The sequence below is a fragment of the Nomascus leucogenys genome, chromosome 5 (genome assembly GCF_006542625.1).
Source record: "Nomascus leucogenys isolate Asia chromosome 5, Asia_NLE_v1, whole genome shotgun sequence".
Taxonomy (NCBI): Eukaryota; Metazoa; Chordata; class Mammalia; order Primates; family Hylobatidae; genus Nomascus; species Nomascus leucogenys.
The window spans coordinates 139,445,205-139,473,106 of NC_044385.1; the positions used below are offsets into that span (position 1 = coordinate 139,445,205).

General features: G+C 49.6%; 1 protein-coding gene across 1 annotated transcript; it reads left to right on the forward strand.

Moving 5' to 3' along the window:
- Positions 1-2,415: 2,415 nt before the first annotated feature.
- LAMP1 (lysosomal associated membrane protein 1) lies at positions 2,416-27,762 on the forward strand. The gene is made up of 10 exons (XM_030813727.1): positions 2,416-2,790; positions 12,093-12,214; positions 15,559-15,778; positions 16,618-16,776; positions 23,937-24,124; positions 24,814-24,939; positions 25,867-25,933; positions 26,016-26,186; positions 26,739-26,882; positions 27,251-27,762. Exons 1-9 carry the CDS (start codon positions 2,730-2,732, stop codon positions 26,876-26,878), a joined length of 1,254 nt encoding a protein of 417 aa, XP_030669587.1. The 5' UTR covers positions 2,416-2,729; the 3' UTR covers positions 26,879-26,882; positions 27,251-27,762.
- The last annotated feature ends 140 nt before the right edge of the window (positions 27,763-27,902 follow it).

The window sequence follows — 27,902 nt, forward strand, 5'->3', positions numbered from 1 at the left end:
AGGCTGCAGTGAGCCTTGATTCCAACACTGCACTCCAGCCTGGGAGACAGAGAGAAATCCTGTCACAAAACAAAACAAAAAAGAAAGAAAAAGGGGAAGATAAGAAAAAGGAAAGAATGAGAAAAAGAAGAAAAAAAGAAAAAGAAAAGAAGGAAGGGAGGGAGGGAGTAGGGCATCACTTTGTCTAAATAATTGTAACGACAAAAAAGTGGAGGCAGGTAAAGTAAATAGATAAGTATGGCCAGAGCATGGGGCAGCAGCAGGAAAGGAAAGAACAGATACGTATGGTTTGGACTAGATGAGTGTTTCTGAGCCTTTTTTTGATAAATGCCCTCCCTCCGTTCTGATACACACTTTAGGACACAGTGTGGGAATCATGTCATCTCTGAACCTCCTTCAACCAAGATTTTGTCCAGCATTAAATTCTATTTTTGCATTAAGCAGGTTTTTGTTTTGCACCATAAAACTGTAATATTCAGTATGCTTGTTCAAACACCTCTCCTACTTTCTAAACCCTACTTCTAGCCTCCTTAAGAAGCAGTGGATGAGAGGAGTCCCCAAATTTAAACCTCCAGAGTTTCACGTAATTATCTCATTCCACTGCAGGGGAGAAAATATAACTTCTCTTCTTTTATCTATTAATTGAGACATTCTCCTGAAAACAAAATTCAGAGTAACAGGAGAAACAAGCAGAAGTTCATTAGCACTTGCTGTACCCATCGTGTGAGAGGCCTCAGTTCAAAAGTATTTCTCAAGGCATGTTGTGAACAGCACAAGGTCAGACATAACCGGGTCCACACACGTTTGTCTTTCCACAAGGTGGAAATATATTGATGCTATTTCAATTATAAAAGCCATGAGCTACGAGGAGTTGCCTCGAGACAATTCCCTTCAGTACTACTTGTTAACTTGGTAGAGCCATGGGCAGAGGCTCAAGCCATTCCACGATTCAGTCAATACTGCAAACTATACATCAGTGTACTTAAAATACAAACGTTATGGATTAAACATTCCCCATCAAACAAAGTAACATTGGACATCAAGAGAAAGGGGATAGGAAAAGGGGTTAATGGATCAATCCAAGGAAAGCAATAACGGGAGCAAGGAGTGTATTCCGGCCTGATCCAGACAGAAGTCATTGTCTTCCAAGGAAGTCTTTGATGTGAGCAGATCCTTAGGCAGCAGATGCAGGGTGCTAAGCGCAAGTGACAGCAAGGTGGGGTCTATCAAAATGCCGTGTTGAATTGGTCAAATCCCACCCTTTTTAAGGTCACAGTCCTCTGGTGAGGACTTATAGTAAGAGTGTGCCTGGTCATGTCTTTATCTGGCTGAGTGCTGTCTCTATTAACTAGATGGACATCCAGTGTCTGTTGGTATGATGCCTTTTGAAATGTAGGATTAAATCTTTTTCTAAGATGTAGTTACTTATGCGATGGGTGCTTTATACAACGCAGTAGCGTAGGGGCCTTAATTAAATAGTATTTTAACAAAAAGCCATAAATCCTATATGGTGACAAGCCAAAAAAACAGAGCATCTTCAGACTTCTAAAATGCAGGGGCCGGGCGCCGTGGCTCAGGCCTGTAATCTCAGCACTTTGGGTGGCCGAGGCGGGTGGATTGCTTGAGGTCAGGTGTTCGAGACCAGCCTGGCCAACTGGTGAAACCCCATCTCTACTAAATACACAAAATCAGCCTGGCGTGGTGGCGCATGCCTGTAATCCCAGCTACTTGGGAGGCTGAGGCAGGAGAATCGCTTGAACCCGGGAGGCGGAGGTTACAGCGAGCCGAGATCGTGCCACGGCACTCCAGCCTGGGCGACAGAGCGAGACTCCGTCTCAAAAAAAAAAAAAAAGTGCTCGACAGGAACTTTCTGTAAGCCGAAGGGTATCGCCATCGCACCTTCACCTTCACCTTCACCCTGGGCAGCCCGGTGCCGTCTTCCCTCAGCCTGCGATTAACGAGCGGAAGGCTGCACTGACCTATTTCAGATCCCTTATTTCCTTCCTAAAACCACTCAAGAGTTTGGGCACAGTGGCCTCCCTGTGTGAGGAACTTGCTTCCCACTCACCAAAAGACAAACCCTTCGCCCATCCCTGGCCGCGCACCCGGCTGGTCACCCGCGCTGCCACCCCGACCACCCTCCGGTCCATAAAGAGCCCGCGTTTGGGATGCCTCGCAGGCTGACGGGAGGCCTGGGCGTCCGCGCTCCGTCTGCCCTTTCTCCTCTCGCGGGCTTCCTCTTTCCTCACTTTCTCCCGCCAGGACTCTTCCTCTTCCTTTTCCGCGAACCCAGCCCACTTCCCCTTTCAGGACCGTGGCTCGGCCCCAGGCCCCCAGACCAGGCCGGGTCACGTGCGTCCAGGGTCACGTGCCGTTGCGGGTCACGTGCCGGCCTGCATCACGCGTGAGGGGACGCGCGGTGCTGGAAGCTGCCGCACCTGCGGGAAGCCGAGCCGCCGGCGCTCGACGCGCGCGCTCTCGCGAGACCCGCGGGGTCACGTGACGCCCGGGCGCGGCGCAGCTCACGTGACAGGCGCTGCCGGCCGCGGGGTCTTCTTCGTGCCGGCGTCGCAGTGGCCGGGCCTCTTGCGTCTGGTAACGCCGCCGTCTCTCACGCCAGCCCTTGGCGCCCGCTCCCGCGCCCCGCCGCCGCCCCAGCGCCCGGCAGTCCACGGCCCAACCGCCGCCCTCGCCCCCGCTCCCCGCACTGTACCCGGCCGCTTCGCGCCATGGCGGCCCCCGGCAGCGCCCGGCGGCCCCTGCTGCTGCTGCTGCTGTTGCTGCTGCTCGGTGAGGGGGGTCGAGGCGGGGCCTGGGAGCGGCGGGACCGGGCGGAGCCGAGGCCCCTGGGTCTTGAGGGCGGGGGGCTGCCGAGTCCTTGTCCCGCGGGTCGCCCCGCACCCACTGCTCCTAGTCCCGGCCGGCTCTGCCCGCGGGCGGGTGTTTCTCTCGGGGTCGTAGTGTCGGAGCAGAGCTCAATGGCAGGTGCTTGGGGGACCAGGAGGTCTCATCCCAGGACCTGGCTCCTCTAAGGTCTGTCTCACTGAACTCAGTTTTTCTGTGGTGTTGAGTGCGAAAGGGAGCTTCCGATGGCTTGCTCGGCGGTCTGGTGCTTTCAGGTCGTTAAGTTTCCTGGCAAGTTGAGGCGGTGAGATCTAGACGAGGCTGCGCCGCCGAAGGTGCCAGGGACGTCTGTGGTCTCAGCTTCCAGGCGGGTGACCTAGATCAAGCTCTTCCCAACATGGATTTCACCCAGGACAGGGAGAAGCCGGCGCGAACATTCCCCACCTTTGTATTTGAACCTTTCTCCTCTTTCAGCGGTGTGGAGGAGATGCGAGTGTATTTATGTTATTGTGAATTCACATGTATGTTAAAATAATTTTTAAAGTTATCTTTGGGATTTCACAAGATTCCGTAGTAGACAAGATGAGGGAAAGCTGGCGTCAGACTCGCGGTGGCAATGTTCATGTCTAGTAAGCAGTTTAAAGAGCGCCGTTCCTGTAGGCCGAAATGCGGGACCCGGGAACACGTGGGGAAGCACCCTTCTCTTCTGTCAGTTTATAGAGCTCAGATGGGCAGTAGGTGCCCAATATTGTATTGACTGGTGAATTTCGTTCTCATTTATTCTGTTTTAATAAGAGGATGTGTGCTGTCTCTTTAAGACAGTCCGGATTGCCCCCCCCCCCCCAACTATTCTCTCACCTCCTCCCCCGACCCCCATTCTAGTAATATGGGAAGATTATCTTAAGTGCCAGGATCGGAAAGGTGATGTAGAATCAAGCTGGGGGAGTGTGTGTGAGTTAAGTAGATATAGAAATACACTCCTGTACACATCTGCCTTGACTTCTTTAAATCCCTCAGTCCCATCCAGCTGTAAAACTCTTTTACTGTGAGTGAATGGATTTTGGCTTCCCTTTTTTGTTTTGCCTGTTGTGTAAAAGGAATTATTTGAACTGCCTGAATAGCCACAGAGACGAACTTACTCCAATAGTAAGCCTGAAGCCTTGCTCAGCTTCTGCGACAGGGTCAGGTGTAGTTAATGAAAGGAGTTGCTGAAACAAGTTTTGTCATGTCACAGCAACTGCATTGTTCTTTGTTACAGATGCTCACAAGCCTCATGACTTTGATGTTTTGTTTCATGTTTTAAAAACTCACTTTAGGCCGGGCGCAGTGGCTCACGCCTGTAATCCCAACACTTTGGGAGGCCGAGGCGGATGGATCATGAGGTCAGGAGTTCGAGACCAGCCTGGCCAATATGGCAAAACCCGGTCTCTACAAAAATACAAAAATTAGCTGGGCATGGTGGCGCACGCCTGTAATCCCAGCTACTTGGGAGGCTGAGGCAGAAGAATTGCTTGAACCCGGGAAGCAGAGGTTGCAGTGAGCTGAGATCAAGCCACTGCACTCCAGCCTGGGCAACAGAGGGAGACTCCGTCTCAAAAAAAAAAAAAAAAAAATTTCACTTTAAAAATGAAGAGAAAAAATCCATAACTCCCTAATATTGTGATTGGAATATTGCTTGTGTAATCAGCCTTCTAAGATCTGTTCCATTATATCTTTTATGTTTACAATCTTAACTTTTTATTTTTGAGGCGGAGTTGCTCTGTGCCCAGGCTGGAGTGCAGTGGCACAACCTCGGCTCGCTACAACCTCTGCCTCCCGGGTTCGAGCAATTCTTCTGCCTCAGCTTCCTGAGTAGCTGGGACTACAGTCAACTGCCACTATGCTGGGCTAGTTTATGTATTTTTGGTAGAGACAAGGTTTCACTATGTTAGGCTGGTCTCGATCTCCTGACCTCGTGATCCGCCTCCCTCTGCCTCCCAAAGTGCTGGGAGTACAGGTTTGAACCACCGTACCTGGCCCAACTTTTTTTTTTGAGACAGAGTCTTGCTCTGTCACCCAGGCTGGAGTGCAGTGGCGTGATCTCCGTTCACTGCAGCCTCCACCTCTTGTGTTCAAGCAGTTCTCCTGCCTCAGCCTCCCTAGTAGCTGGGACTACAGGTGCGCGCCACCATGCCTGGCTAATTTTTGTAGTTTTAGTAGAGATGGGGTTTCACCATGCTGGCCAGGCTGGTCTCGAACTCCTGACCTCGTGATCCACCTGCCTCAGACTCCCAAAGTGCTGGGATTACAGCCATGAGCCACTGTGCCTGGCCAAAATCCAAATTTTAAAAAAGGCCTTTTAACAACTTGTATTTAAAGATATTTAAAATGTTTATTTTAATGTGCAATTTCACCAAAAACCATTTTTTCTTAAAAAAAAAACTGCTCAATTACTAATTTCCACTATATTAATAATTAGGCGTTGTTTAAAGCTACTGTGTTTGAATACTTAGAAAGCTCAGACAAGCATGAACTGAAACTTGTCTTGAGAGAGAGGATTAGCTGTGATTGCGTAATGTGACCCTTTAAACCACTGATGTCAGCAGGATGACCGCCTTACCCTTTCCACTTGAACGACTATCACTTAGGAGGTTTGAAAAATTTTATACTCGGCTGGGTGCAGTGGTTCACGCCTGTAATCTCAGCACTTCGGGAGGCCCAGGTGAGCGGATCAGCTGAAGTCAGGGGTTTGAGACCAGCCTGGCCAATGTGGTGAAACCCCGTCTCTACTAAAAATAGAAAAATTAGCGAGGCGTGGCGTGGTGGCAGGTGCCTGTAATCCCAGCTACGCGGGAGGCTGAGGCAAGAGAATTGCTTGAACCCAGGAGGCAGGGGTTGCAGAGAGCTGAGATCGTGCCATTGAACTCCAGCCTGGGCAACAAAATCGAAACTCAATGTCAAAAAAAGAAAAAAAAAGGAAGAAGAAAGAAAAGCTGGGTGCGGTGGCTCATGCCTGTAATCCCAGCACTTTGGGAGGCTGAGGCAGGTGGATCACTAGGTCAAGAGATTGAGACCATCCTGACCAACATGGTGAAACGCCGTCTCTACTAAAAATATTTTTAGAAAGTTAGCCAGGCATGGTGGCACAGGCCTGTAGTCCCAGTTACTCAGGAGGCTGAGGCAGGAGAACTGCTTGAACCCAGGAGGTGGAGGTTGCTGTGAGCCGAGATCGTGCCACTGCACTTCAGGGCGACAGAGCGAGACTCCATCTCAAAAAAAGAAAGAAAAAAAATTTTTTTGTAGTAACTGATGTTACCTTTGATTGTGCAGATTGTCAGTTATGTGGTGGAAAGAACGAATTTGTCAGTAGATTTGAGGTCAGAATGTCTTTGTAGCCCTGTAATTTTGAATTTGTATTACATTAGCCCCATCCCAGGCAACGTTACCCTTTCTTCTCTGTACCCAAGACTTTTATTGCATGTACTTCTACATGGTAACATCTGTTCAGCTGCACTGGGATTATTTTTGCCTGTGTATCTGCCTTCCTTAACTGACAGGTAGTAAGTGCTGAGTACATATATGAAGAAAGGATCAATTTTATAGCAGTGGCTCTTAAGCAAACATATGCACAAATCCACAGGATCAGCTTTTTAGAAATATACATACCACAGTGAGGCACAGTGGCTCATGCCTGTCATCTCAGTGCTTTGGGAGGCTAAGGCAGGAGGATTGTTTGAGATCAGCCTGGGCAACATGGCGAGACCAGTGTCTCTACAAAAAAAATTAAAAAGAAATATACGGCCGGGCACGGTGGCTGTCACGTGTAATCCTAGCACTTTGGGAGGCCGAGGTGGGCGGATTGCCTGAGCTCAGGAGTTCGAGACCAGCCTGGGCAACTTGGTGAAATCCTGTCTCTACTAAAATATAAAAAAAATTAGTTGGGCATGGTGGCGTGCCCCTGTAGTCCCAGCTACTTGGGAGGCTGAGGTAGGAGAATTGCTTGAGCCCGGGAGGCGGAGGTTGCAGTGAGCGAAGATCACACTACTGGACTCCAGCCTGGGTGACAGAGCGAGCCTCTGTTTCCATTTAAAAAAAAAAAAATTATATATATATATTTACACACACACACACACAGACACACACACACACACTCTTATACCCTGCCTCTAGAGGTTGTGATTCAGTGCCTGGGATGGTATTTTTTTCCTTTAATTCTTCATAAATGATTGTGCATCATTGGTTAAGTAGAATAAAAATACCATATTTAAAAGAAGCCAAGAAAAACTAAGACATGATTTTTTTTTTTTTTTTTTTTTTTGAGTCGTAGTTTCACTCTTACTGCCCAGGCTGGAGTGCAATGGCGCAATCTTGGGTCACTGCAACTTCCGCCTCCCGGGTTCAAGTGATTCTCCTGCCTCAGCCTCCCGAGTACCAGGGATTACAGGCATGCGCCACCATGCCCAGCTAATTTTGTATTTTTAGTGGCGACAAGGTTTCTCCATGTTTGGTCAGGCTGGTCTCAAAACTCCTAACCTCAGGTGATTTGCCCGCCTTGGCCTCCCAAAGTGCGGGGATTACAGGCGTGAGCCACGTGCCCAGGCTAAGATGTGATTTCTTAATAAATTTTTTTTTCTTGTTTTTTTGAGACAGTCTCTTTATGTCGTCCAGTCTGGAGTGCAGTGGCACGATCTCAGCTCACTGCAACCTCCACCTCCCGGGTTCAAGTGATTCTTCTGCCTCAGCCTCCTGAGTAGCTGAGACTACAGGCACGCGCCACCATGCCCGGCTAATTTTTGTATTTTTTTTTTTAGTAGAGACGGGGTTTCACCATGCTAGCTAGGCTAGTCTCAAACTCCTGACCTCAGGTGATCCACCCACCTCAGCCTCCCAAAGTGCTGGGATTACAGGCATGAGCCGCTGCGCCCGGCCTAATTTTTTAAAATGAAGTTTTTTACTCATTTCTTCAGATGGTAATCTTTAATGTCAAAAGCAAGTATTTCTTAATTTTTATTTTTTAAATTCAAAAAAATTTAAACTTTTTAAAAAAATTTTTATTATTTTTTTATTTTATTTTTTTATTTTTATTTTTTGAGACGGAGTCTTGCTCTGTCGCCCAGGCTGGAGTGCAGTGGCACAGTCTCGGCTCACTGCAAGCTCTGCTTCCCGGGTTCACGCCATTCTCCTGCCTCAGCCTCTCCGAGTAGCTGGGACTACAGGCGCCCGCCACCACGCCCGGCTAATTTTTTGTATTTTTAGTAGAGACGGGGTTTCACCGTGGTCTCGATCTCCTGACCTCATGATCCGCCCGCCTCAGCCTCCCAAAGTGCTGGGATTACAAGCGTGAGCCACCATGCCCGGCCAGAACTTTTTTTTTTAAGAGACAAGGTCTTGTTGTGTTGACCAGCCTGGTCTGGAACTCCTAACCTCAAGCAGTCCTCCGCTTCCTCAGCCTCCCAAAGTGCTGAGATTACAGGCATGAGCCACTGCATCCAGCCAGTGTTTCCTCATTGGAAGCCCGTACCCTCAGTCATCAAGTGCTGGAGAGGCAGCGTGGTTCAGAAGTGGCACATCCTGTGAGTCAGAAGACCCCCTTCTAGATCTAGGTCTGCACCAATCACTAGCTGTTGTGACCTGGGTGGGTTAGTTGACCTCTCTATGCCTTAATCTCCCTATGAAGAGTTGTCATGAAAATTGGGATGTGCTTAGAGCAGCACCTGGCACAAACTAAGTGCATTCCAAGTGCTTGTTAAATGAGATAGTTTGTGATGTTTTGTGTCAGATACTGAGGATTGAATGATGAACTTGATAGGAACCCTCCGTACCTGTGCAGATGTTTAATAACAGCTGACATCAAAGCTGGCATCAGTGCCGGGCACCAAATGCTTAGCTGCTCCGACAGCCCCGAGGCCTTGGCACTCTCTCCTCCTGCTCGTGGGTGCAGAGACTGGGGATTGGGCTCTGCTACTGGCCATGGGTGCACAGCTAGTAAGTGCTGGAAGAACCTGTAAGAACTGAGGGCTGTGACTCAGAAGCACGCATGCTTCCCACAGCAGCACTTGTTTCAGAGAGTAGAATTTCTCCCAAGTGAGAGTATTTTGAAGCCACAGTTACTCCTTTATGTGATCCCTGGAGAAGTGGTCCTGTTCGTGTCTGAGTACAGGACTGCCAGAGATAGCAGTCACCAGTAGGCCAGGGTGCCCACCTTGGAGATGCTGCCAACAGCTGTCCTGTTGGGCTGTGACACCTGTCAGGTTACTGGAAACACTGTAACTTATTTGAGGTTTTTTGTCTTTTTTTTTTTTTTTTTTTTTTTTTTTGCTAACCAGTTGCCACTGTTGTGGAAGTTTTTTTTAAAAACTTCTGACCATTAGTATACATACATTTTCTCTTCAAGCTCTGTGTGCTAATGCTCTTATTTTCCTCTTTACCAAAATTACCTTCTGAGGGTAAGTTTATTTTAATAACTCAAAATTCCTGGGTCTCTCCAGAGTAATACAGGCATCTTGTGCTGCCAAAGCTTACTTTACATTTATTTAAATGATATTTCTTTGTTTTCCTCTGAAAGCTGAGACCTGGCCGGGCATGGTGGCTTACACCCATAATCCTAGCACTTTGTGAGGCCGAGGCAGGTGGATCACTTGAGGCGAAGAGTTGGAGACCAGCCTGGCCAACATGGCAAAACCCTGCCTACCCCGTCTCTACTAAAAATACAAAAAGTAGCCAGACATGGTGGTAAAAACCTATAGTCCCAGCTACTCAGGAGGCTGAGGCACGAGAATCGCTTGAATCTGGGAGGTGGAGGGCTACTGCACTCCAGCCTGGGCAAGAGTGAGACTCAGTCTCTAAAAAATAAAAAAGCTGAAACCCTCAGCATATTTACTAAGTGAAAAAAAAAATTGTATAATTGAAAAGCAACTTAGTTTGAAATATTTCCTAATGAAGTGCTTCGGGTCAGTAAGAAGTGTTTGAGGAAACTTATAAAAGGGCAGCTTAATAAAAGCTGGCCTATGGGTGCTCCCATGCGGGCATCCAGGTTGTCAGTGGTGGCTGTGAGCCCTGTGACTCCTCAGCTGGGGGTGGGGTGGGCAGTGGCCTTGTCCACGCTGAGCTCCAGTCAGTGTTAAGTCTCTGGCGTCTGCTGTGTCTGCCTGTCCGCTGCTTCTGCCTTGCTGGCGTCTGCTGTAGCTTCTGTACACTCATCTGATCTCTCACAAGAGTGAGAATATTTTGTCTGTTTTTAGAAACCTTTACTATGTCAAAAATAAGTGGTAGAATCTTCTCTAGATTCTCTAGATTCATTGGAAATGCTGTTAGTATGATCTTGCCTGAGTGTTGCAGAGTGTGGCTTGAAAAACCAAGCAAAGCAGACAGTAGATTGGAGGTTTCCTTGCACGCCCTACTTCGTTTCATTGTCATGTAGCACCTTTTCTTTTTCTTTTTCTTTTTCTTTTTTGTTTGAGACAGAGTTTTGCTTTTGTCACCCAGGCTGGAGTGCCGTGGCGCAATCTCGACTCACTGCAACCTCGGCCTCCCTGGTTCAAGTGATTCTCCTGCCTCAGCCTCCCAAGTAGCTGGGATTACAGGCGCCTGCCATCACGCCCAGCTAATTTTTGTATTTTTAGTAGAGACGGGGTTTCACCATGTTGGGCAGGCTGGTCTTGAACTCCTGACTTTGTGATCCACCTGCCTCAGCCTCCCACCAAAGTGCTGGGATTACAGGTGTGAGCCACTGTGCCCGGCAGCACCTTTTCTTTATGGACATAGATTTTGGTATTTCCTTTACCAAAGGGAAGATAGGTGGGACTTCTGGTTATATGCTTTGCTTTAGGCTTGAAGAATAGTTGCTCTGAAGATTTCTAGTGAAAGACCCAAGGTTGAAATGAGTTGGATTCATTGGAATCCATTACTTTTCTAGGGAATAGGATTTTAAATGAAAAGCTGAGCATCCTCTCTTTCAATATCTGCCCTCACAGTGTGCCTGAGTTGCATTTACACTTAGAGTGACAAATGAGACCCGGGTGTGTGTGTGGTTGGAAGGCTGTGCTCACGCAGTGCGAGATCAGCCCCCAGGTGGTGAGTGCTCACTGGACTGGCATGCACGAGCTTGTAGCGGCAGAGACAAGTGAAAGCGTGTCATTTCTGCACGGTTCCCAGTGGTGGCAGATAGATGTTTGGCGTTAGAACAGGCAAAAACACCTGTTTTCCAATCTGTAATGAAAGAACTGTGTAATAACGTGCAATTTGTACAATTACCAGGGTCTCTACCATAGTGATCAGATTACATTTGTTGCCAAACATCTTGATCAGGGAAGTAGAGTATGAATAAGTCAGAGAGGAAATATTTAGCAGTGACCACTGTTAAGCTGGAAAGACCTATAGAGCTTCCTTCTGTCCCTTTGCCTCAGGATGGGGAAGGGAAGCCACTCCACCGATGTGTGGTGCTGTGAGGACCTTTCTGAAATTGGGCAAAGAGCTCAGCACTTTGAGTCCATGAGAAATAAAACTGACCAGATGTTAAGTAGCAGGTGAGGACCATGGTGAAAGATCCTGCAGACTCTCCCATGGATTTCTGCAGATGGTTGAGTGGTGCCTTCAAGGCACCACGTCTTACAGGGATCCTCTGAGAAAGGTGGAGCAGCGTATGCCTAGGATGATGCAGAAATTGACATGTGCCTTCCTCATAAGTGTTCTAAATAAAGCACTAAATAGCAGTAGACCAGGTTGGCAAACTCAATCAGATGGGCTTAGAGATAACAATTCCAGAGTAGTATCCGCAAGGGACAGGGCACCAGGTGAACTGGCCGCGTAATCTATGTGCGTGGTTGTTCACTGGATTTAAGAAACACAGTGGAGGCTGAGTGCAGTGGCTCATGCCTATAATCCCAGCACTTTGGGAGGCCAAGGTGGTTGAATCACCTGAGGTGAGGAGTTCAAGACCAGCCTGGCCAACATGGCAAAACCCCGTCGCTACTAAAAACAGAAATTAGCTGGGTTTGGTGGCACGTGCCTGCAGTTCCAGCTACTCGGGAGGCTGAGGCAGGAGAATTGCTTGAACCCGGAAGGTGGAGGTTGCAGTGAGCTGAGATCACGCCACTGCACTCCAGCCTGGCGACAGAGTGAGATTCCTTCTCAAAAAAAAAAAAAAAAAAAAGAGAAACAGTGGAATCTTGTAATAAAACCCATCACTGCTACAGCTGTGGAAAATGGGAGTACTTGGTCGTGCTTTTTGGACAGTTTCTGATGGTCTCCGTCTTCCCTGGAATTGACAGGCCTCGTGCATTGTGCGTCAGCAGCAATGTTTATGGTGAAAAATGGCAACGGGACCGCGTGCATAATGGCCAACTTCTCTGCTGCCTTCTCAGTGAACTACGACACCAAGAGTGGCCCTAAGGTAGGAAACACCAGGGCACTTCATGCTTCCTTTGTGTGTGTGGAAAGATGATTTTTAACATTTCAACCAAGTCTTTGAAAAATGGCCCCATCTGAACATGGTGCTTTTCCTATCTGCGTATCTCCTTCTGGTGTTGTCAGTAACCTGTGCTGTCATGTGCCATAGCCACAGGCACAGTAACAAGCCTCTATATGTGCTGCACCTCACTGTTTATCATGAACATTTTTCTTTCTTTTTTTTTTTTTTTTGAGACTGAGTCTCGCTCTGTCGCCCAGGCTGGAGTGCAGTGGCGCTCTCTGGGCTCACTGCAAGCTCTGCCTCCTGGGTTCATGCCATTCTCCTGCCTCAGCCTCCCCAGTAGCTGGGACCACAGGCGCTCGCCACCACGCCCTGCTAATTTTTTGTATTTTTAGTAAAGACGGGGTTTCACCATGTTAGCCAGGATGGTCTCAGTCTCCTGACCTCGTGATCCACCCACCTCAGCCTCCCAAAGTGCTGGGATTACAGATGTGAGCCACCGCACCCAGCCTATGATGAACATTTTTCTAGTTTTCTTTTTTTTTTTTTTTTTTTTTTTGAGATTGAATCTTGCTTTGTCACCCAAGCTGGAGTGCAGTGGTATGATCTGAGCTCACCACAACCTCTGTCTCCTGGGTTCAAGCAGTTCTCCTGCCTTAGCCTCCTGAGTAGCTGGGACTACAGGTGCCCACCACCACGCCTGGCTGATTTTTGTATTTTTGGTAGAGACGGGGTTTCACCATGTTGGGCAGGCTGGTCTCAAACTGCTGACCTCAAGTGATCTGCCTGCCTCGGCCTCCCAGAGTGTTGGAATTACAGGGGTGAGCCACCGCTCCTGGCTCTAGTTTTCTTCGTGATTGTCTTTTATAATCATAATGTAATACTTTATTATGTTAGTTCACCATAATTTGTTACACATTCCCCTATTAGTAATTGGTAAGTTGTCTTGAATCTTTTTCATGCTTTGTGAATGTGGCTTTTTTGATTTAGAGAAATTATTATACTGCAAGAAATGTATATAAATGGTTGTTTGACATGCAGTGCTACAAACACTGTACTAGTTTGATTAAAATGTTCCTTAGTAGTTTTGTTGAAATGGCTTTGTGTTTCTTTGGGATGACTAAAGCCTTTTGTAATAACAAAATATTTAAAAAATCCAAGACATAGCAAGATCTTATCTCTTTAAAAAAAAAAAAAAAAGCCAGACATGGTGGAGTGTGCCTGTGGTCCCAGCTACTTGGGAGGCTGAGGTGGGAGGATCGCTTGAGCCTGTGAGGTCGAGGCTGCAGTGAGCTATGATCTTGCCACTGCACTGCAGCCTGGGTGACAGAGCAAGACCATCTCCAAAAAAAAAAAAAAAATCCAGTCTCAAATTATAAATACTTGTCAAAGCCTTTTTTCTTTTTTCTGAGATTGGCACTCTGTCCCCCAGGTGGCTGGAGTACAGTGCCAAGATCTCGGCTCCCTGTGTCCTCCACCTCCCAGGTGTGAGTGAGTCTCGTGCCTCAGCCTCCTCAGTAGCTGAGACATGAGGTGGTTGCCACCATGGCCAGCTAATTATTTGTATTTTTAGTAGAGACGGGGTTTTGCTATGTTGGCCAGGCTGGTCTTAAACTACTGGCCTCAAGTGATCTGCCCACCTTGGCCTCCCAAAGTGCTGGGATTACAGGCGTGAGCTACCGTACCTGGCCTCCAAGCACTTTTTTTTTTTTTTTTTTTTTTTGAGACAGAGTTTTGCTCTTGTCACCCAGGCTAGAGTACAATGGCATGATCTTGGCTCACCGCAACCTCTGCCTCCTGGGTCCAAGCAATTCTCCTGCCTCAGCCTCCCGAGTAGCTAGGATTACAGGCATGTGCCCAGCTAATTTTTGTATTTTTAGTAGAGACAGGGATTCTCCACGTTGGTCAGGCTGGTCTCAAACTCCTGGCCTCAGGTGATCTGCCCACCTCGGCCTCCCCAAGTGCTGGGATTACAGGCGTGCCCCAGCGTACCTGGTCTCCAAGCACTTTTTATTTAATTTCTACATCACTTTTTTAATGTTTGGTTTTGGTGGTTGGATTTTTAAAATATTCTGTTATAAATTATGTTTCACAAATGAGGTCACCTATATGCTGTTATGCACTTTGTTATTTCACAAAATATGTCTTTATCACCTTGTGTAGTTTCGTGTTGTTTTTTTTGGCCCACATTAGTATACTGCTTCACTGTAGTTCATTTGACCTATCTAGTTTACTTTGATGAACATTAGGTGGTTTTCCAGTTGCTCATTTTGCTTATAGTAGTAAATTTAAACATTTCTGCTATAAACACCTTCTTTGTTTAAAGAAACATTATTTAAATGAACATTTCTATAGTAAAAAAAAGTAGTGATAGCTTTTCTCAAATATATATCTCACCCTGAAACCGGTATGAATTGTTTCAATTTCAAGACGCTTTAAATTCTATTATAAATTATATTAACAGAAAATGAATTTATGGGGTTGTTTTGTTTTGTTTGGAGACAGAGTCTTGCTCTGTTGCCCAGGCTGGAGTGCAGTGGTGCAATCGTAGTTCACTGCAGCCTCAAACCTAGGATCAAGCAATCCTCCTGCCTCAGCCTCCTGAGTAGCCGGGACTACAGGCGGATGCCACCATGTCTGATTAGTTTATTTTGTTTTTGTAGAGATAGGGTCTTGCTATGTTGCCCGGGCTGGTCTTGAACTCCTGGGCTCAAGCAATCCCCCCACGTCAGCCTCCCAGAGAGTTGGGATTACAGGTGTGAGCCACCATGCCCAGCTGCAAATTTTTGATTATATGAATTATTAAGCCAACTTTTTCTTATACCTGAAATACTTTTCAGTCTGTTACTGACATGTAATACTAACCTTTTTTTGGTTTATATTAAAAATGAGTACCTCAGCCAGGCGTGGTGGCTCACGCCTGTAATCCCAGCACTTTGGGAGGCCGAGGTGGGCGGATCACGAGGTCAGGAGATCGATTCTGTCCTGGCTAACACGGTGAAACCCCGTCTCTACTAAAAATACAAAAAAATTAGCCAGGCGTGGTGGCAGGTGCCTGTGGTCCCAGCTACTCGGGAGGCTGAGGCAGGAGAATTGCGTGAACCCGGGAGGCGGAGCTTGCAGTGAGCCGAGATCGCGCCACTGCACTCCAGCCTGGGCGACAGAGCGAGACTCCATCTCAAAAAAAAAAAAAATGAGTACCTCAGTAGTGATATCTCAGGTGGAAATGGAGTACAAGTTTCTATCAGACTTACAGAAAATCTCTTTCTTTGAACTTTTAATAACCTGCATCCCAATTGGGTTACATTTAATTGTGTTTATTCTAGAACATGACCTTTGACCTGCCATCAGATGCCACAGTAGTGCTCAACAGCAGCTCCTGTGGAAAAGAGAACACTTCCAACCCCAGTCTCGTGATTGCTTTTGGAAGAGGACATACACTCACTCTCAATTTCACAAGAAATGCAACAGGTTACAGCGTCCAGCTCATGAGTTTTGTTTATAACTTGTCAGACACACACCTTTTCCCCAATGCAAGCTCCAAAGGTAAGAACCAAAATGGGCCGATTGTGAAGTGATAGAAAATTGGGTTGGAGGATTGTCTAAAGTTACTCTTACCTAAGAATTGCAGGCTGGGTGTGGTGGCTCACACCTGTAATCCTAGCACTTTGGGAGGCTAAGGCAGACGCATCACTTGAGGTCAGGAGTTTGAGACCAGCCTGGCCAACATTGCGAAACACTGTCTCTACTAAAAATACTAAAATTAGCCAGATGTGGTGGCGGGCACCTGTAATCCCAGCTACTCGAGAGGCTGAGGCATGAGAATCACTTGAACCCAGGAGGCAGAGGTTGCAGTGAGCCGAGATGGTGCCACTGCACTCCAGCCTAGGCAACCGAGTGAGACTGTCTCTAAAAAATAAAAAACACGCAACCAGGCGTGGTGGCTCATGCCTGTAATCCCAGCACTTTGGGAGGCTGAGGCGGGCAGATCATGAGGTCAGGAGTTCGAGACCAGCCTGACCAACATGGTGAAACCCCCTCTCTACTAAAAATACAAAAATTAGCTGGGCGTGGTGGCGTGCGCCTGTAATCCCAGCTACTCAGGAGGCTGAGGCAAGAGAATCGCCTGAACCCAGAAGGCGAAGGTTGCAGTGAGCTGAGATCACGCCACTGTGCTCCAGCCTGGGCGACAGGGCAAGTCTCTGTCTCAAAAAAAAATAACACATAAAATAAACTAAGTACTACAAGTAGTTTGCAGTTGTGATTTTTTTTTTTTAAATCTAGAAATCAAGACTGGAATCTATAACTGATATCAGGGCTGAAATAAAAAACACATTAAGTACTACAGGTAGTTTGCAATTGTGATTTTTTTTTTTTTAATCTAGAAATCAAGACTGTGGAATCTATAACTGACATCAGGGCAGATATAGATAAAAAATACAGATGTGTTAGTGGCACCCAGGTCCACATGAACAACGTGACCGTAACGCTCCACGATGCCACCATCCAGGCGTACCTTTCCAACAGCAGCTTCAGCATGGGAGGTAGGACGCTGACCCTTGGCCCTCTGGTGCTAGTGGTTGGGTAGTTGGGCTGCAGTGGCTGCGGGTGACCTCACTCCTCTGTGTCCTGGCGCTGGGCTGTGCTTGAAAGGCGTGTGCACACAGCCAGCGATGTCTCTGCAGAACGTTCTCATCCTTCTTCCTAGGGCAGGTGACTTGTAGATGAGGGTAGACACATTGATTAAAAAGGGTGGAAGATTGAAGTGAAATATCCCGGGACAGAGACAGATGTTGTGTGGTCTCACTCCCATGGGAGCTAAAGAAGTGGGACTCGGTGGGGTAGAGAGAATGGTGGTCACCAGGGGCTGGGGGTGAGGTTGATCAGAAGATAGAATGTTTCAGGAAGACGGGAAGAATTAGTTGGAGAGATCTCTTGTACAGCATGTGACTACAGTTAATAATGTATTCTGGCTTGAATATTGCTAAGGAGATTTTAACTCTTCTCACCATTAAAAAGTACGTGTTTGATTTTAGCTGTCACACATGTAGATGTATTTCAAAACATCCTGACACACGTGGTAAATATATACAGTTATTACTTGAAAATGTCAGAAGGGCAAAGCAGTTGAAACCTTTGTGCTTCTACTGGGGCAGAGATGATGGGACCAGGGTCACAGATCTCTTGCAGTTTGAGCCAGTTGCCTTCACACAGAGACCTAGTCTTATCTCCATCCAGCTCTGGCCGGCCAGCTTAGGGACAGGTGCAGAAAGACCAACACTGCCTCTCTGAGGAGGTCAGGGCCGCGACGATGCACTGCTAGCCCAGCCATCGGGCTCTGGGGTCAGGCAGGGTCCAGGCCACCTCCTAGCCCTGTGATCTTGATCAGGGTAGTTTACCTCTCATTTTCTTTGCATGTGGCATGAGATTAAAAGCCTGTCTTCAAAGGTTGTTGGAATTAAAAGAGAAATGTATGCAAAATGTGTATCTCAGCATCTGGCACAGAGTTAAGTAGCAAGCACCTGGTAAATCCTGTTACTGTTGAGGAGCTTCCGTCCCCAGCCTCACAGTCCAGGTCATAGGTTGTTGTCATTTTGCTGAAGCATGAGGGCCTGTGATTTGCCTTAGGGTGAGCTTTCCTGGCTGATAGAAGTATGTATGGAGACATCCCTTAGGGTGGGCTTTCCTGGCTGCTAGAAATATATGGAGACATCACAGCCTTCTCTAATCTTGAGAGCTACTGTGGAGACCTTTGGTTTGCAACATTCCTCAGCAGTCTTGCTTAAAGGCTGAGGAGTGACTGCTGGGCTCCACGGGAGGATCGTCCGTCTCGAGGAGCAGGTACTCTTACAGGTCGGCACCCCATGGTGCTGGGCCGCTCTTGACCCCTCCAATTTCCATACAGCCCATGAGCTAAGAATGGCTTTTTGATTTATAAATGTAACATACCGAAAATCAGAAAACGAATATTCCTTGACACATAAAGATTATGTAAAATTCAGTGTCCATAAATTAATTAAATTTTCTTGGAACACAGCCACAGTCATTTATTTACACATTATCTGTGGCTACTTTTGTATTAACAGTGGCAGGGCTGTGTTGTCTTGACAGAGAGCCACAGCCCACAAAGTCTAAAATATTTACTGCCTAGCTTTGCAGCAGACTTTGCCTCCCCTGATGAGTGGGTGAGAAGGAGCCCAACTTGGAAACCCCGGGTGTGACTGGGACTTGATAGGGCCATGTGGGCTCCCATAGGGGAGGCTTGGAAGGAAACACACTCAGGAGCTGGGTCCTCTGTAGGTGCTGCTGCCTTTAATCCTCAACATAAGGCCCCAGGGGCCATGGTGACAGCCCCTTTCCTGGTGCAGCCTCTGTTCACACGGAGCCTGGAGTCGTGTCTGCTTCATCAGAAAGAGCAGGCTAGAGTCCTCTCACATGGGCCACATGTGTCTGAGGACGGCCGTCTGGCAGCCTGTCCAGGTCATGGGCTGTGTGTGTCTGAGGACGGCCACCTGGCAGCCTGTCTAGGTGTGTTCATACTCTCAGACACACCTCAGCCAGAGCTAAAGATGACTTCAGCTAGGGGCAGCACTTCCTACCGAGTGGGAGTTAGAGTAACACATGGGGGTAGTTAGTGTTCACGGTTATCAATTTCCAAATTATCTGGGCTCCACACCTAGCTGGCTACCTCTGGGCTGCATCAGTGTGGCTTGAAGAGGAAAAGGAAAGGCACGCACTGTCTGTCAGAGCTTGGGAAGTGAGAGAGAATTGGATGCTGACCTTGGCCGGGGACTCCCTACTGGCCAGGCCTGGACACGGTTGCAGAACGTGTCTTGTCCCCATGTGGCTCTGTGACCGAGGGGTGCGCGTGGCATGACGGCTCACTCACTTCTGCCTGGAAGTGAGGGGCTGCTAGGTGGAGGTCAGCAAGGATGTTGAGCGCCCTGAGACGGGTGGCAGGATTCTCTAGACGAAAAATAAGTCTTCACAGGTCCGGAGAAGCTTGCTAGGTTCTTTTGAGAAACCTGTTTCTTCAGGGTAATAATTACTTTTAAGATAGACTATTTTTTAGAGCAGTCTTAGGTTTCCGTGTATTCTCTGCCGCTGCGCATGCACAGCCTCCCTCTGTGTCCAGGTCCCGGACACTGGTTCCTTTTTTAATGGAGAACATGCGTGTGATTCCAAGGCCCGACAGCCCAGCCCTGGCCACTTGCCCCTCCTGGAGGGAGCCAGTGTGGAGATGCCGGTGTGCCTGGGGCGGGGCCTCCTGGAGGGAGCCGGTGTGGAGATGCCGGTGTGCCTGGGGCGGGGTCTCCTGGAGGGAGCCGGTGGGGAGATGCCGGTGTGCCTGGGGCGGGGCCTCCTGGAGGGAGCCGGTGTGGAGATGCCGGTGTGCCTGGGGCGGGGTCTCCTGGAGGGAGCCGGTGTGGAGATGCCGGTGTGCCTGGGGCGGGGCCTCCTGGAGGGAGCGGGGGGGGGGGGGGGGGGGGGGGAGCGGTGTGGAGATGCCGGTGTGCCTGGGGCGGGGTCTCCTGGAGGGAGCCGGTGTGGAGATGCCGGTGTGCCTGGGGCGGGGCCTCCTGGAGGCTGGGCTTCCTGCCTGGGTGGTGCTTCACCAGAAAGCCTCATGTATCTTGTCTTTTTTTTTTTTTTTTTTTGAGACAGAGTCTTGCTCCGTTGCCCAGGCTGGAGTGCAGTGGCGCCGTCTCGGCTCACTGCAACCTCTGCCTCCCGGGTTCAAGCGATTCTCCTGCCTCAGCTTCCTGAGTAGCTGGGATTACAAGTGCACATCACCACATCTGGTTAATTTTTGTATTTTTAGTAGGGGAGGGGGTTTCACCATGTTGGCCAGGCTGGTCTTGAGCTCCTGACCTCCCAAAGTGCTGGGATTATAGGTGTGAGCCACCATGCCCAGCCCGTCTTGCCTTTCAATACATCATCTTATCTAAAAAAGCTCGGGGACCTCATAGATTTTATTTTAAAAGGAAATGAAGGACAAGCCAACTTTGAATGGACTTTCCTGTTGGTTTTGTACCTTCCTTCCTGAGCATCTTCAAAGTAGGGCACATGTGGCTGGGTGCAGTGGCTCAGTCCTGTAATCCCAGCACTTTGGGAAGTCGAGGTGGGTGGATCACCTCAGGTCAGGAATTCAAGACCAGCCTGGCCAACATGGCAAAAACCCGTCTCTGCTAAAAATATAAAAATTAGCTGGGCGTGGTGGCAGGTGCCTGTAGTCCCACCTACTCAGGAGGCTGAGGCAGGAGAATCACTTGAACCCGAGAGGTGGAGGTTGCAGTGAGCCGAGATAATGCCACTGCACTCCAGCCTGGGTGACAGAGCGAGACTCCATCTCAAAAAAAAAACGAAAAAAGCAAAGTAGGGCAGATGACTATCACTCCAGAGGGTCTGAGTGCAGCTCTGCCTGAGGCTGGAGTCAGCCAGGTATCCATCCGAACTGGATTTCCAGCCCAGGCCCTCATGGGGTTAGCAGATCTACGGTGAGGCTCAGCCAGGCTTTTGGGTTTATGAGTTCACCTGGAGGAGTGGGGTGTCTTCGCCCTTTATCCTCAGGGTCTGATAGGTGCACGCTTGTTGAATGAATCAGAGGACTGCCTGACTCCTGTTAAGAGTTGGAAATGGAGGTCACCATGTCTCATCTCCCACCCAATTTGGCAGCTTTTTTTTTTTTTTTTTTTTTTTTTGAGACGGAGTCTCACTGTGTCACCCAGGCTGGAGTGCAGTGGCGTGATCTCGGCTCACTGCAAGCTCCGCCTCCCAGGTTCACGCCATTCTCCTGCCTCAGCCTCCCGAGTAGGTGGGACTACAGGCGCCCGCCACCACGCCCGGCTAATTTTTTGTATTTTTAGTAGAGACGGGGTTTCACTGTGTTAGCCAGGATGGTCTTGATCTCCTGACCTTATGATCCACCCGCCTCAGCCTCCCAGAGTGCTGGGATTACAGGCGTGAGCCACCGCGCCCAGCCGCAGCATTTTTTTATTATTCCTAGGAACAGAGTCTGACTCCTAGCTTAAATGGAAGAAATCGATGGTAAAACATTGGATGTGGAGGTTGCAGTGAGCTGAGATGGCACCACTGCCCTCCACCCTGGGTGGCAGAGCAAGTGAGACTCTGTCTCAAAAAAAAAAAAGAAAAAAGAAAAAAAAAGACCTACCATCAGAAAGGCGGAGAGGATGAGAGTCCCTCAGGACAGGTGGAAGGGGCAGGAGGTCAGAGGCCTGACACACCCAACATTGTCACAAAAGACTGTAAGAGAGGCTGTGGGAACTGTGAGCCCGGAACCTGGGTGCAAACCAATCTCATCCTCACAGACACCCTTGAGGGTCTGAATTGCAGCCTACGGGTTGATGTGAGTATCTCTGTTGCTGGGAGAGGAGGAGGGGCCTTCAGAGCACATGAGCTTTGGAAAGGCCCGGCTGTGTGCTGCTCTCCGGAGGGGCTGGAGGTGTGACAGGGGACCCTCAGGTCTCCCCAGAGGCTCCTGTGCCACCATCTCCCCCCAGGCAGCGCAGGGCACTCTCCAGTGCGTTCCGTGATGAGCTCTCCGTCAGTGTCCTCCGCCCTCAGCAGGAAGGACTTTGGTATTTAGTACGCATTCAGGGAAGGAGAGTGTGGGTTTGCATTTGTAATTCAGGTAGAAGGAAGAGGGCATTTTATCCACACTTATTTCTCAAGTTGCAGTTTTTTAAACTGGTGGTTAGACCTAATGATGTTTTATTTGTGTTTCCAACTTCTTGTGACCACTCTACAGAAACAAGGTGGGAAATGAATGTGCCACGTGGATCACAGGTGAAAAATAATTGTCAAAGCAGTGTAGGTTACACTTTTTCTGTGCGTCGTGTGGCTATGTAGACTAGAATTTGGACAAGACTGGCCGGTTTTGATTGGGTTTTGCACATTTAACTTTTTCTGTTTAACCGTGTTCTGTAACATTTTATAAAGGATCCGTGAAGCTGCTTTTTTTTTTTTTTTTTTTTTTTTTTTTGAGACTGCTCACTGCAGCCTCAGCCTCCCAGGCTCCAGTGACCCTCCTGAGTCAGCCTTCTGAGTAGCTAGGACTAAGGCGCATGCCACCATGCCTGGCTTATTTTTTAAAAAAACTTTGTGGAGATAGGGTCTCCCTGTGTTGCCCAGGCTGGCCTTGAACTCCTGGGCTCAAGCAGTCGTCCTTCCTTGGCCTCTCAAAGCCCTGGAATTATAGGCATGAGCCACTGTGCCCAGCAAGTGAAGCTGTTTTGGAAAGGGCTGGTCAACCTGCAGCTTAGCCAAGGGCAGTGAGCGAGGGTCTCTGAGCACGTCCCCGGTTGGGACGGCTCCCAGTGGCCGTCAGTGCCTCTCACTTCAGAGCTTGGTGTGGTTACTGCAGCTCCTCTCTGCCATCTTGTGCTCTGTCCAGAAGGGGCTTTTACACCGGGGTGCGGGGGGACTCCTGTGTGTGTCTCAGAACCTGTTGGGGTGCTGACATAGGCGATGTTTCCTGTCTCTTTCCTCCCCTGAGTAGATGGGATGTGAAGGTGGGAACTGGCCACTGACTGTTGAGATGGAAGCGGAAGCAACAAGTGACTGATGGAGTTACGAGTGGCAGATTCCCTGCAGGGCTGCCCCGCTGGATGTGTGGGGCTCACGTGTGGTGACTCAGCCTAGCAGAGATGTGGAAAGGATCCAGTTGGGTAGAAATTATATCAGTGTTATTCTTGAGCATCCACAGAAACAAGGTAGTAAAAGAAAGAACCTGATTTCGAGGTTGATGGTGTGTTGGTGAGAGTGTTGGCCACACAAGACTCGGTGGAGCTCTAGCCAGGGTTCAGTCTGCCTTGACTTTGAATATAAATTTGTGTTGTGAGCATCTTGGTGGGTGAATTGCTGAGGGACAGAGTCACATTCAGACTGCTGGGAGTTCCCCAGGGGTGCCATGTGCCCCCCGACCCCCACAGATTCCCTGAACTGTGCCCTCTTGTCTGGGGATTTCAGACGCACCCACACTCACTGTCTTCTCCCTCGTGAGGATGCTTGCCCATCCCCCACAGCCCCTCCCCAAATGAAAACCCCACACAGCTGGCTCGCCTGGCCCGCCTTTGAGTCTCTGCTCACACGTGGGGTCCTCACAGAAGCTGCCTGACCCCTGTCCTGCCAGAGGGCCTCCTTAGCTGCTCTGTGTCCCACCTGGCCGGTCTGTGTGTGCTGCAGAACCTCTCTTTTCCTCTGGGTAGTGTTTGCAGCACGATCTTGGCACTCACCCGACAGCTCAGGGAGCAGTTTCTGAGTCGTCACCATTTCCCATGGGGTGAGGTGGCCGGCCACGCAGCACAGCCTCCTGCGTCCACTCCTTCGTGACAGCGTTCAAGGCCTTCTCACCCTCACTTTAGGAAGAGGGTGGCACAGTGGACCCTGTCCAGCCACGGGGCTTGGGGTGTGGTGGGCGGTGCCTGCCGCCCAGGCAGAACCGTTCTGGGTAATGGGAGGTGGGCAGTGCCTATCGCCCTGAGCCGTCTGCCGTCTGCAGGACCCAGCTCTGTCCTGCGCGTCTAGAAAGGCATTAGTGAGAGCCACCTTGGGAGACTGAGAAAATAGTCACCAAGGACGCCAGAGTCCACAGATGTAGCTTTGTTTCTGAGTTTGGATCTTACTGTAACTGCTGATGGTTATGAGAAACCCAGACCTGAATCTCCCTCCACTACACCTGCAGAGACACGCTGTGAACAAGACAGGCCTTCCCCAACCACAGCGCCCCCTGTGCCACCCAGCCCCTCGCCCTCACCCGTGCCCGAGAGCCCCTCTGTGGACAAGTACAATGTGAGCGGCACCAACGGGACCTGCCTGCTGGCCAGCATGGGGTTGCAGCTGAACCTCACCTACGAGAGGAAGGACAACACGGTAGGGCCGGGGCCTCACCTGGCAGAGGGGGACGGCATGGTAGGGCTGGGGCCTCTGCTCCCTGTGCACTGAGAACATGCGTCTCTGCATGTCATGCTGTAAGTTGGGATGGGAGTTCAGCTTGCAGGACGTGCCTCTATAGGACAAGAGCTGGCGTCTGTGTCAGTGAGTCCGTTTTGTAGGATCACAGCTGTCCTGCTGGTTCCATCATCCAAGGCTGGTGTCCCAGCGTGGCCTATTGAGCAGTGTGGCCCACGGAGCCTAAAACTTGGCCCCTGATAGAACCTAAGGTTTCTTTACATATTTATCATGGAAATATTTAAGTGTTACATTTTTATAGTTTTCTTTTGAAATAGTTTTTCTCCCCTAATAGTGACAGGCTGTGGGGTTGTGGGGGTCGACTTGCGTGCCGTGGGGTGAGTTTGCAGGGCTGACTGCTGCAGGGGGAGGTGGTGCCGCTGGGTGCCCTCCACGCGAGGATGCTGCACTCCAAGAGCAGCTGTCACGGGGGCAGGGAGAGTCATCTTGGGATCCTGAAATCTGCACTAGTGTGGTCTTCCAGTGTTTTCCTCCTGGTTTTGGTTAAGACAAATGTGGCCTTGAATTCACGGTTTCAGGACTGTTTTTGTCTTTTCGAGAGTGTGGAGGACCTGAGTTAGGGTGGTGACTTGCTTGCTTGTCTTATGCAGACGGTGACAAGGCTTCTCAACATCAACCCCAACAAGACCTCGGCCAGCGGGAGCTGCGGCGCCCACCTGGTGACTCTGGAGCTGCACAGCGAGGGCACCACCGTCCTGCTCTTCCTGTTCGGGATGGTGAGGCTGGGGTGGCACCTCTCTGGGGGCGCCCACTGTGTCTCCACCACGTCTTTTTGTGCCCTGGGTCTGCTTATGGGAGGCAGCGTTAGGAAGGAGGCGGCCTCACATTTTTCTGCCTTCCCTTTATCCTGGGCTTTTTAGTTCCTTGGTTCCCTCCCCCTTTTCCATTCCATTCATAGATGCAGCAGATGATGTGGGCAGGACTGCTGTGCCCACAGCTGGAGTGGCTGCAGGGGAGGGGATGCAGGTTGAGGGTCTGCTGCTGCCCTGTGGCTCCGTGGTGGCATTTCTGCCTGGGAGGACTCCTGTGCAGTTGGCAACATAAGACTTGAAGCATATAATTGTCACTTGTCAATCTTTTTAAATCGCTGTGCAAATGAATTAACAGTTCCGTTTCTTATAATTTTAGTTTTCCAAATCTTGCTTTCCTGTGCCGTGATAGCTCCCGCAGTCCCTGTTTTCCAGAGACTCTGACTCTCTCAGGAGGTCTGGAAGGACCAGCCTGGGCAGCACAGGGAGGCTCCGTTTCTGCAAATAATAAAACGAGTTAGCTGGGCGCAGTGGCGCACACCTGTGGTCCCAGCTACTTGGGAGGCTGAGGTGGGAAGATGGCTTGAGCCCAGGAGTTCAGGTTGCAATGAGCTGTGATCACTCCACTGCACTCCACTCCAACCTGGGTAACAGAGCAAGACTCTCAGAAAAGGGTCTGGAAGGAACTAACTAAAATTTTCATTCCCCAGAGATACACAACGCCTTTTATAGACAAGATATTTTGCAGTTTGTTCTAATACTAGAAATGTAGGAAGTTAGGTTTATTACCAAATGACCATTCAAGTTTGATGATAAATGTGTGACTCTACTAAGTGGTTAAAGATCATCTTTTATGAATCTGCTCAGTGATTAAAGATCATTTTTCTTTTTAAGAATGCAAGTTCTAGCCGGTTTTTCCTACAAGGAATCCAGTTGAATACAACTCTTCCTGACGCCAGAGGTGAGAACCCACAATCTCTGCGAGCCCCTGCCCCCGCCCCCCAGGGTATTCTGGAGTCATTAGACTTCTCTGTGTGTTGCAGACCCTGCCTTTAAAGCTGCCAACGGCTCCCTGAGAGCGCTGCAGGCCACTGTCGGCAATTCCTACAAGTGCAACGCCGAGGAGCACGTCCGCGTCACGAAGGCGTTTTCAGTCAATATCTTCAAAGTGTGGGTCCAGGCTTTCAAGGTGGAAGGTGGCCAGTTTGGCTCTGGTGAGTGTCACCGAGGGCAGCTGTCGCGGGGTGTGGAGGACGCGGTTCAGACTCCGCCTGTGGACATTTAGTCGCTTCTGTGTGGGCTGGGGTGACGCCCCTGTTCCTCTGCAAGGAGCTGTTTCTTCTTCCCGGTCTGAGATTCTAGAGGAAACTCCCCCTGCTTTAGAGAGGCCCAGCATGTCTCTCAGCTAGGAACCCCTGGTACCATTTGAGAGTAAGGGAATCATTTTAAGAGACCATGGTGGCGCTTCTCCCGTGAAAGTTGAATACAACACTGTCATCTGATGTGCCCAGAGGCCCTGGACGCAGCACAGCTGTCCGGCCACAGCCCCTGATTCCAGATGGGGGAGAAACGTGTGGTTTCCTCGCCGTGCAGAGAGCACCAGTCTCTGCAGCGGCTTCCCCAAGTGACAGTTCCAGCTAGACCTGGAACTTTCCACCAGGGTTCCTCTTTGCCTTTTGGCTGATGTGGGAGAGTGGTGGGAAGAGAGGCCTGTTTGCAGGCCCCTGTGTGAGCGGAGCCCTGATGCCATCTGTCTGTCTTGGCAGTGGAGGAGTGTCTGCTGGACGAGAACAACATGCTGATCCCCATCGCTGTGGGTGGTGCCCTGGCGGGGCTGGTCCTCATCGTCCTCATAGCCTACCTCGTCGGCAGGAAGAGGAGTCACGCCGGCTACCAGACGATCTAGCCTGGTGCGTGCAGGCACAGCAGCTGCAGGGGCCTCTGTTCCTTTCCCTGGGCTTAGGGTCCTGTCGAGGGGGAGGCACACTTTCTGGCAAACGTTTCTCAAATCTTCATCCAATGTGAAGTTCATCTTGCAGCATTTACTATGCACAACAGAGTAACTATTGAAATGACGGTGTTAATTTTGCTAACTGGGTTAAATATTTTGCTAACTGGTTAAACATTAATATTTACCAAAGTAGAATTTTGAGGGTGGGGGTGCCGCTCTCTCTGAGGGGGGTGGGGGTGCTGCTCTCTCTGAGGGGGTGGGGGTGCGCTCTCTCTGAGGGGGGTGGGGGTGCCGCTTTAAATTGGCTCCACTATCATTTGACTTTAGAGTTCTGGTGTTTGGTTTCTTCATTCTTCACTGCACTCAGATTTAAGCCTTACAAAGGGAAAGCCTCCGGCCGTCACACGTAAGACGCATGAAGGTCACTCGTCGTGAGGCTGACGTGCTCACACATTACAACAGTAGAGAGGGAAAATCCTAAGACAGGAACTCCAGAGATGAGTGTCTGGAGTGCTTCAGTTCAGCTTTAAAGGCCAGGACGGGCTTGGCCACTTGCGGCTGGCGGCCTCGTTCCAGCGGCGGCACGTCCTTGGGCGTCTCTAATGCTCTGCAGCTCAAGGGCTGGCACTTTTTTAAATATAAAAATGGGTGTTTTTATTTTTTTTTGTAAAGTGATTTTTGGTCTTCTGTTGACATTCGGGGTGATCCTGTTCTGCGCTGTGTACAATGTGAGATAGGTGCGTTCTCCTGATGTTTCGCCGTGGCGTGGGGATTGTACACAGGACCAGCTCACGTAATGCATTGCCTGTAACGATGTAATAAAAAGCCTCTTTCTTTTTTGTGCGGGCCTTGTCCTTTTGTCAGCTAAAATGGGAGCTCGTGAGAGAAGGACGTCAGGGAAATGGGGTTAAGGGTGGTCTCGGTGCAGAGAGAAGGGTGTCAGGGAAACGGGGGGTGAGGGTGGTCTTGGTGCCAGACG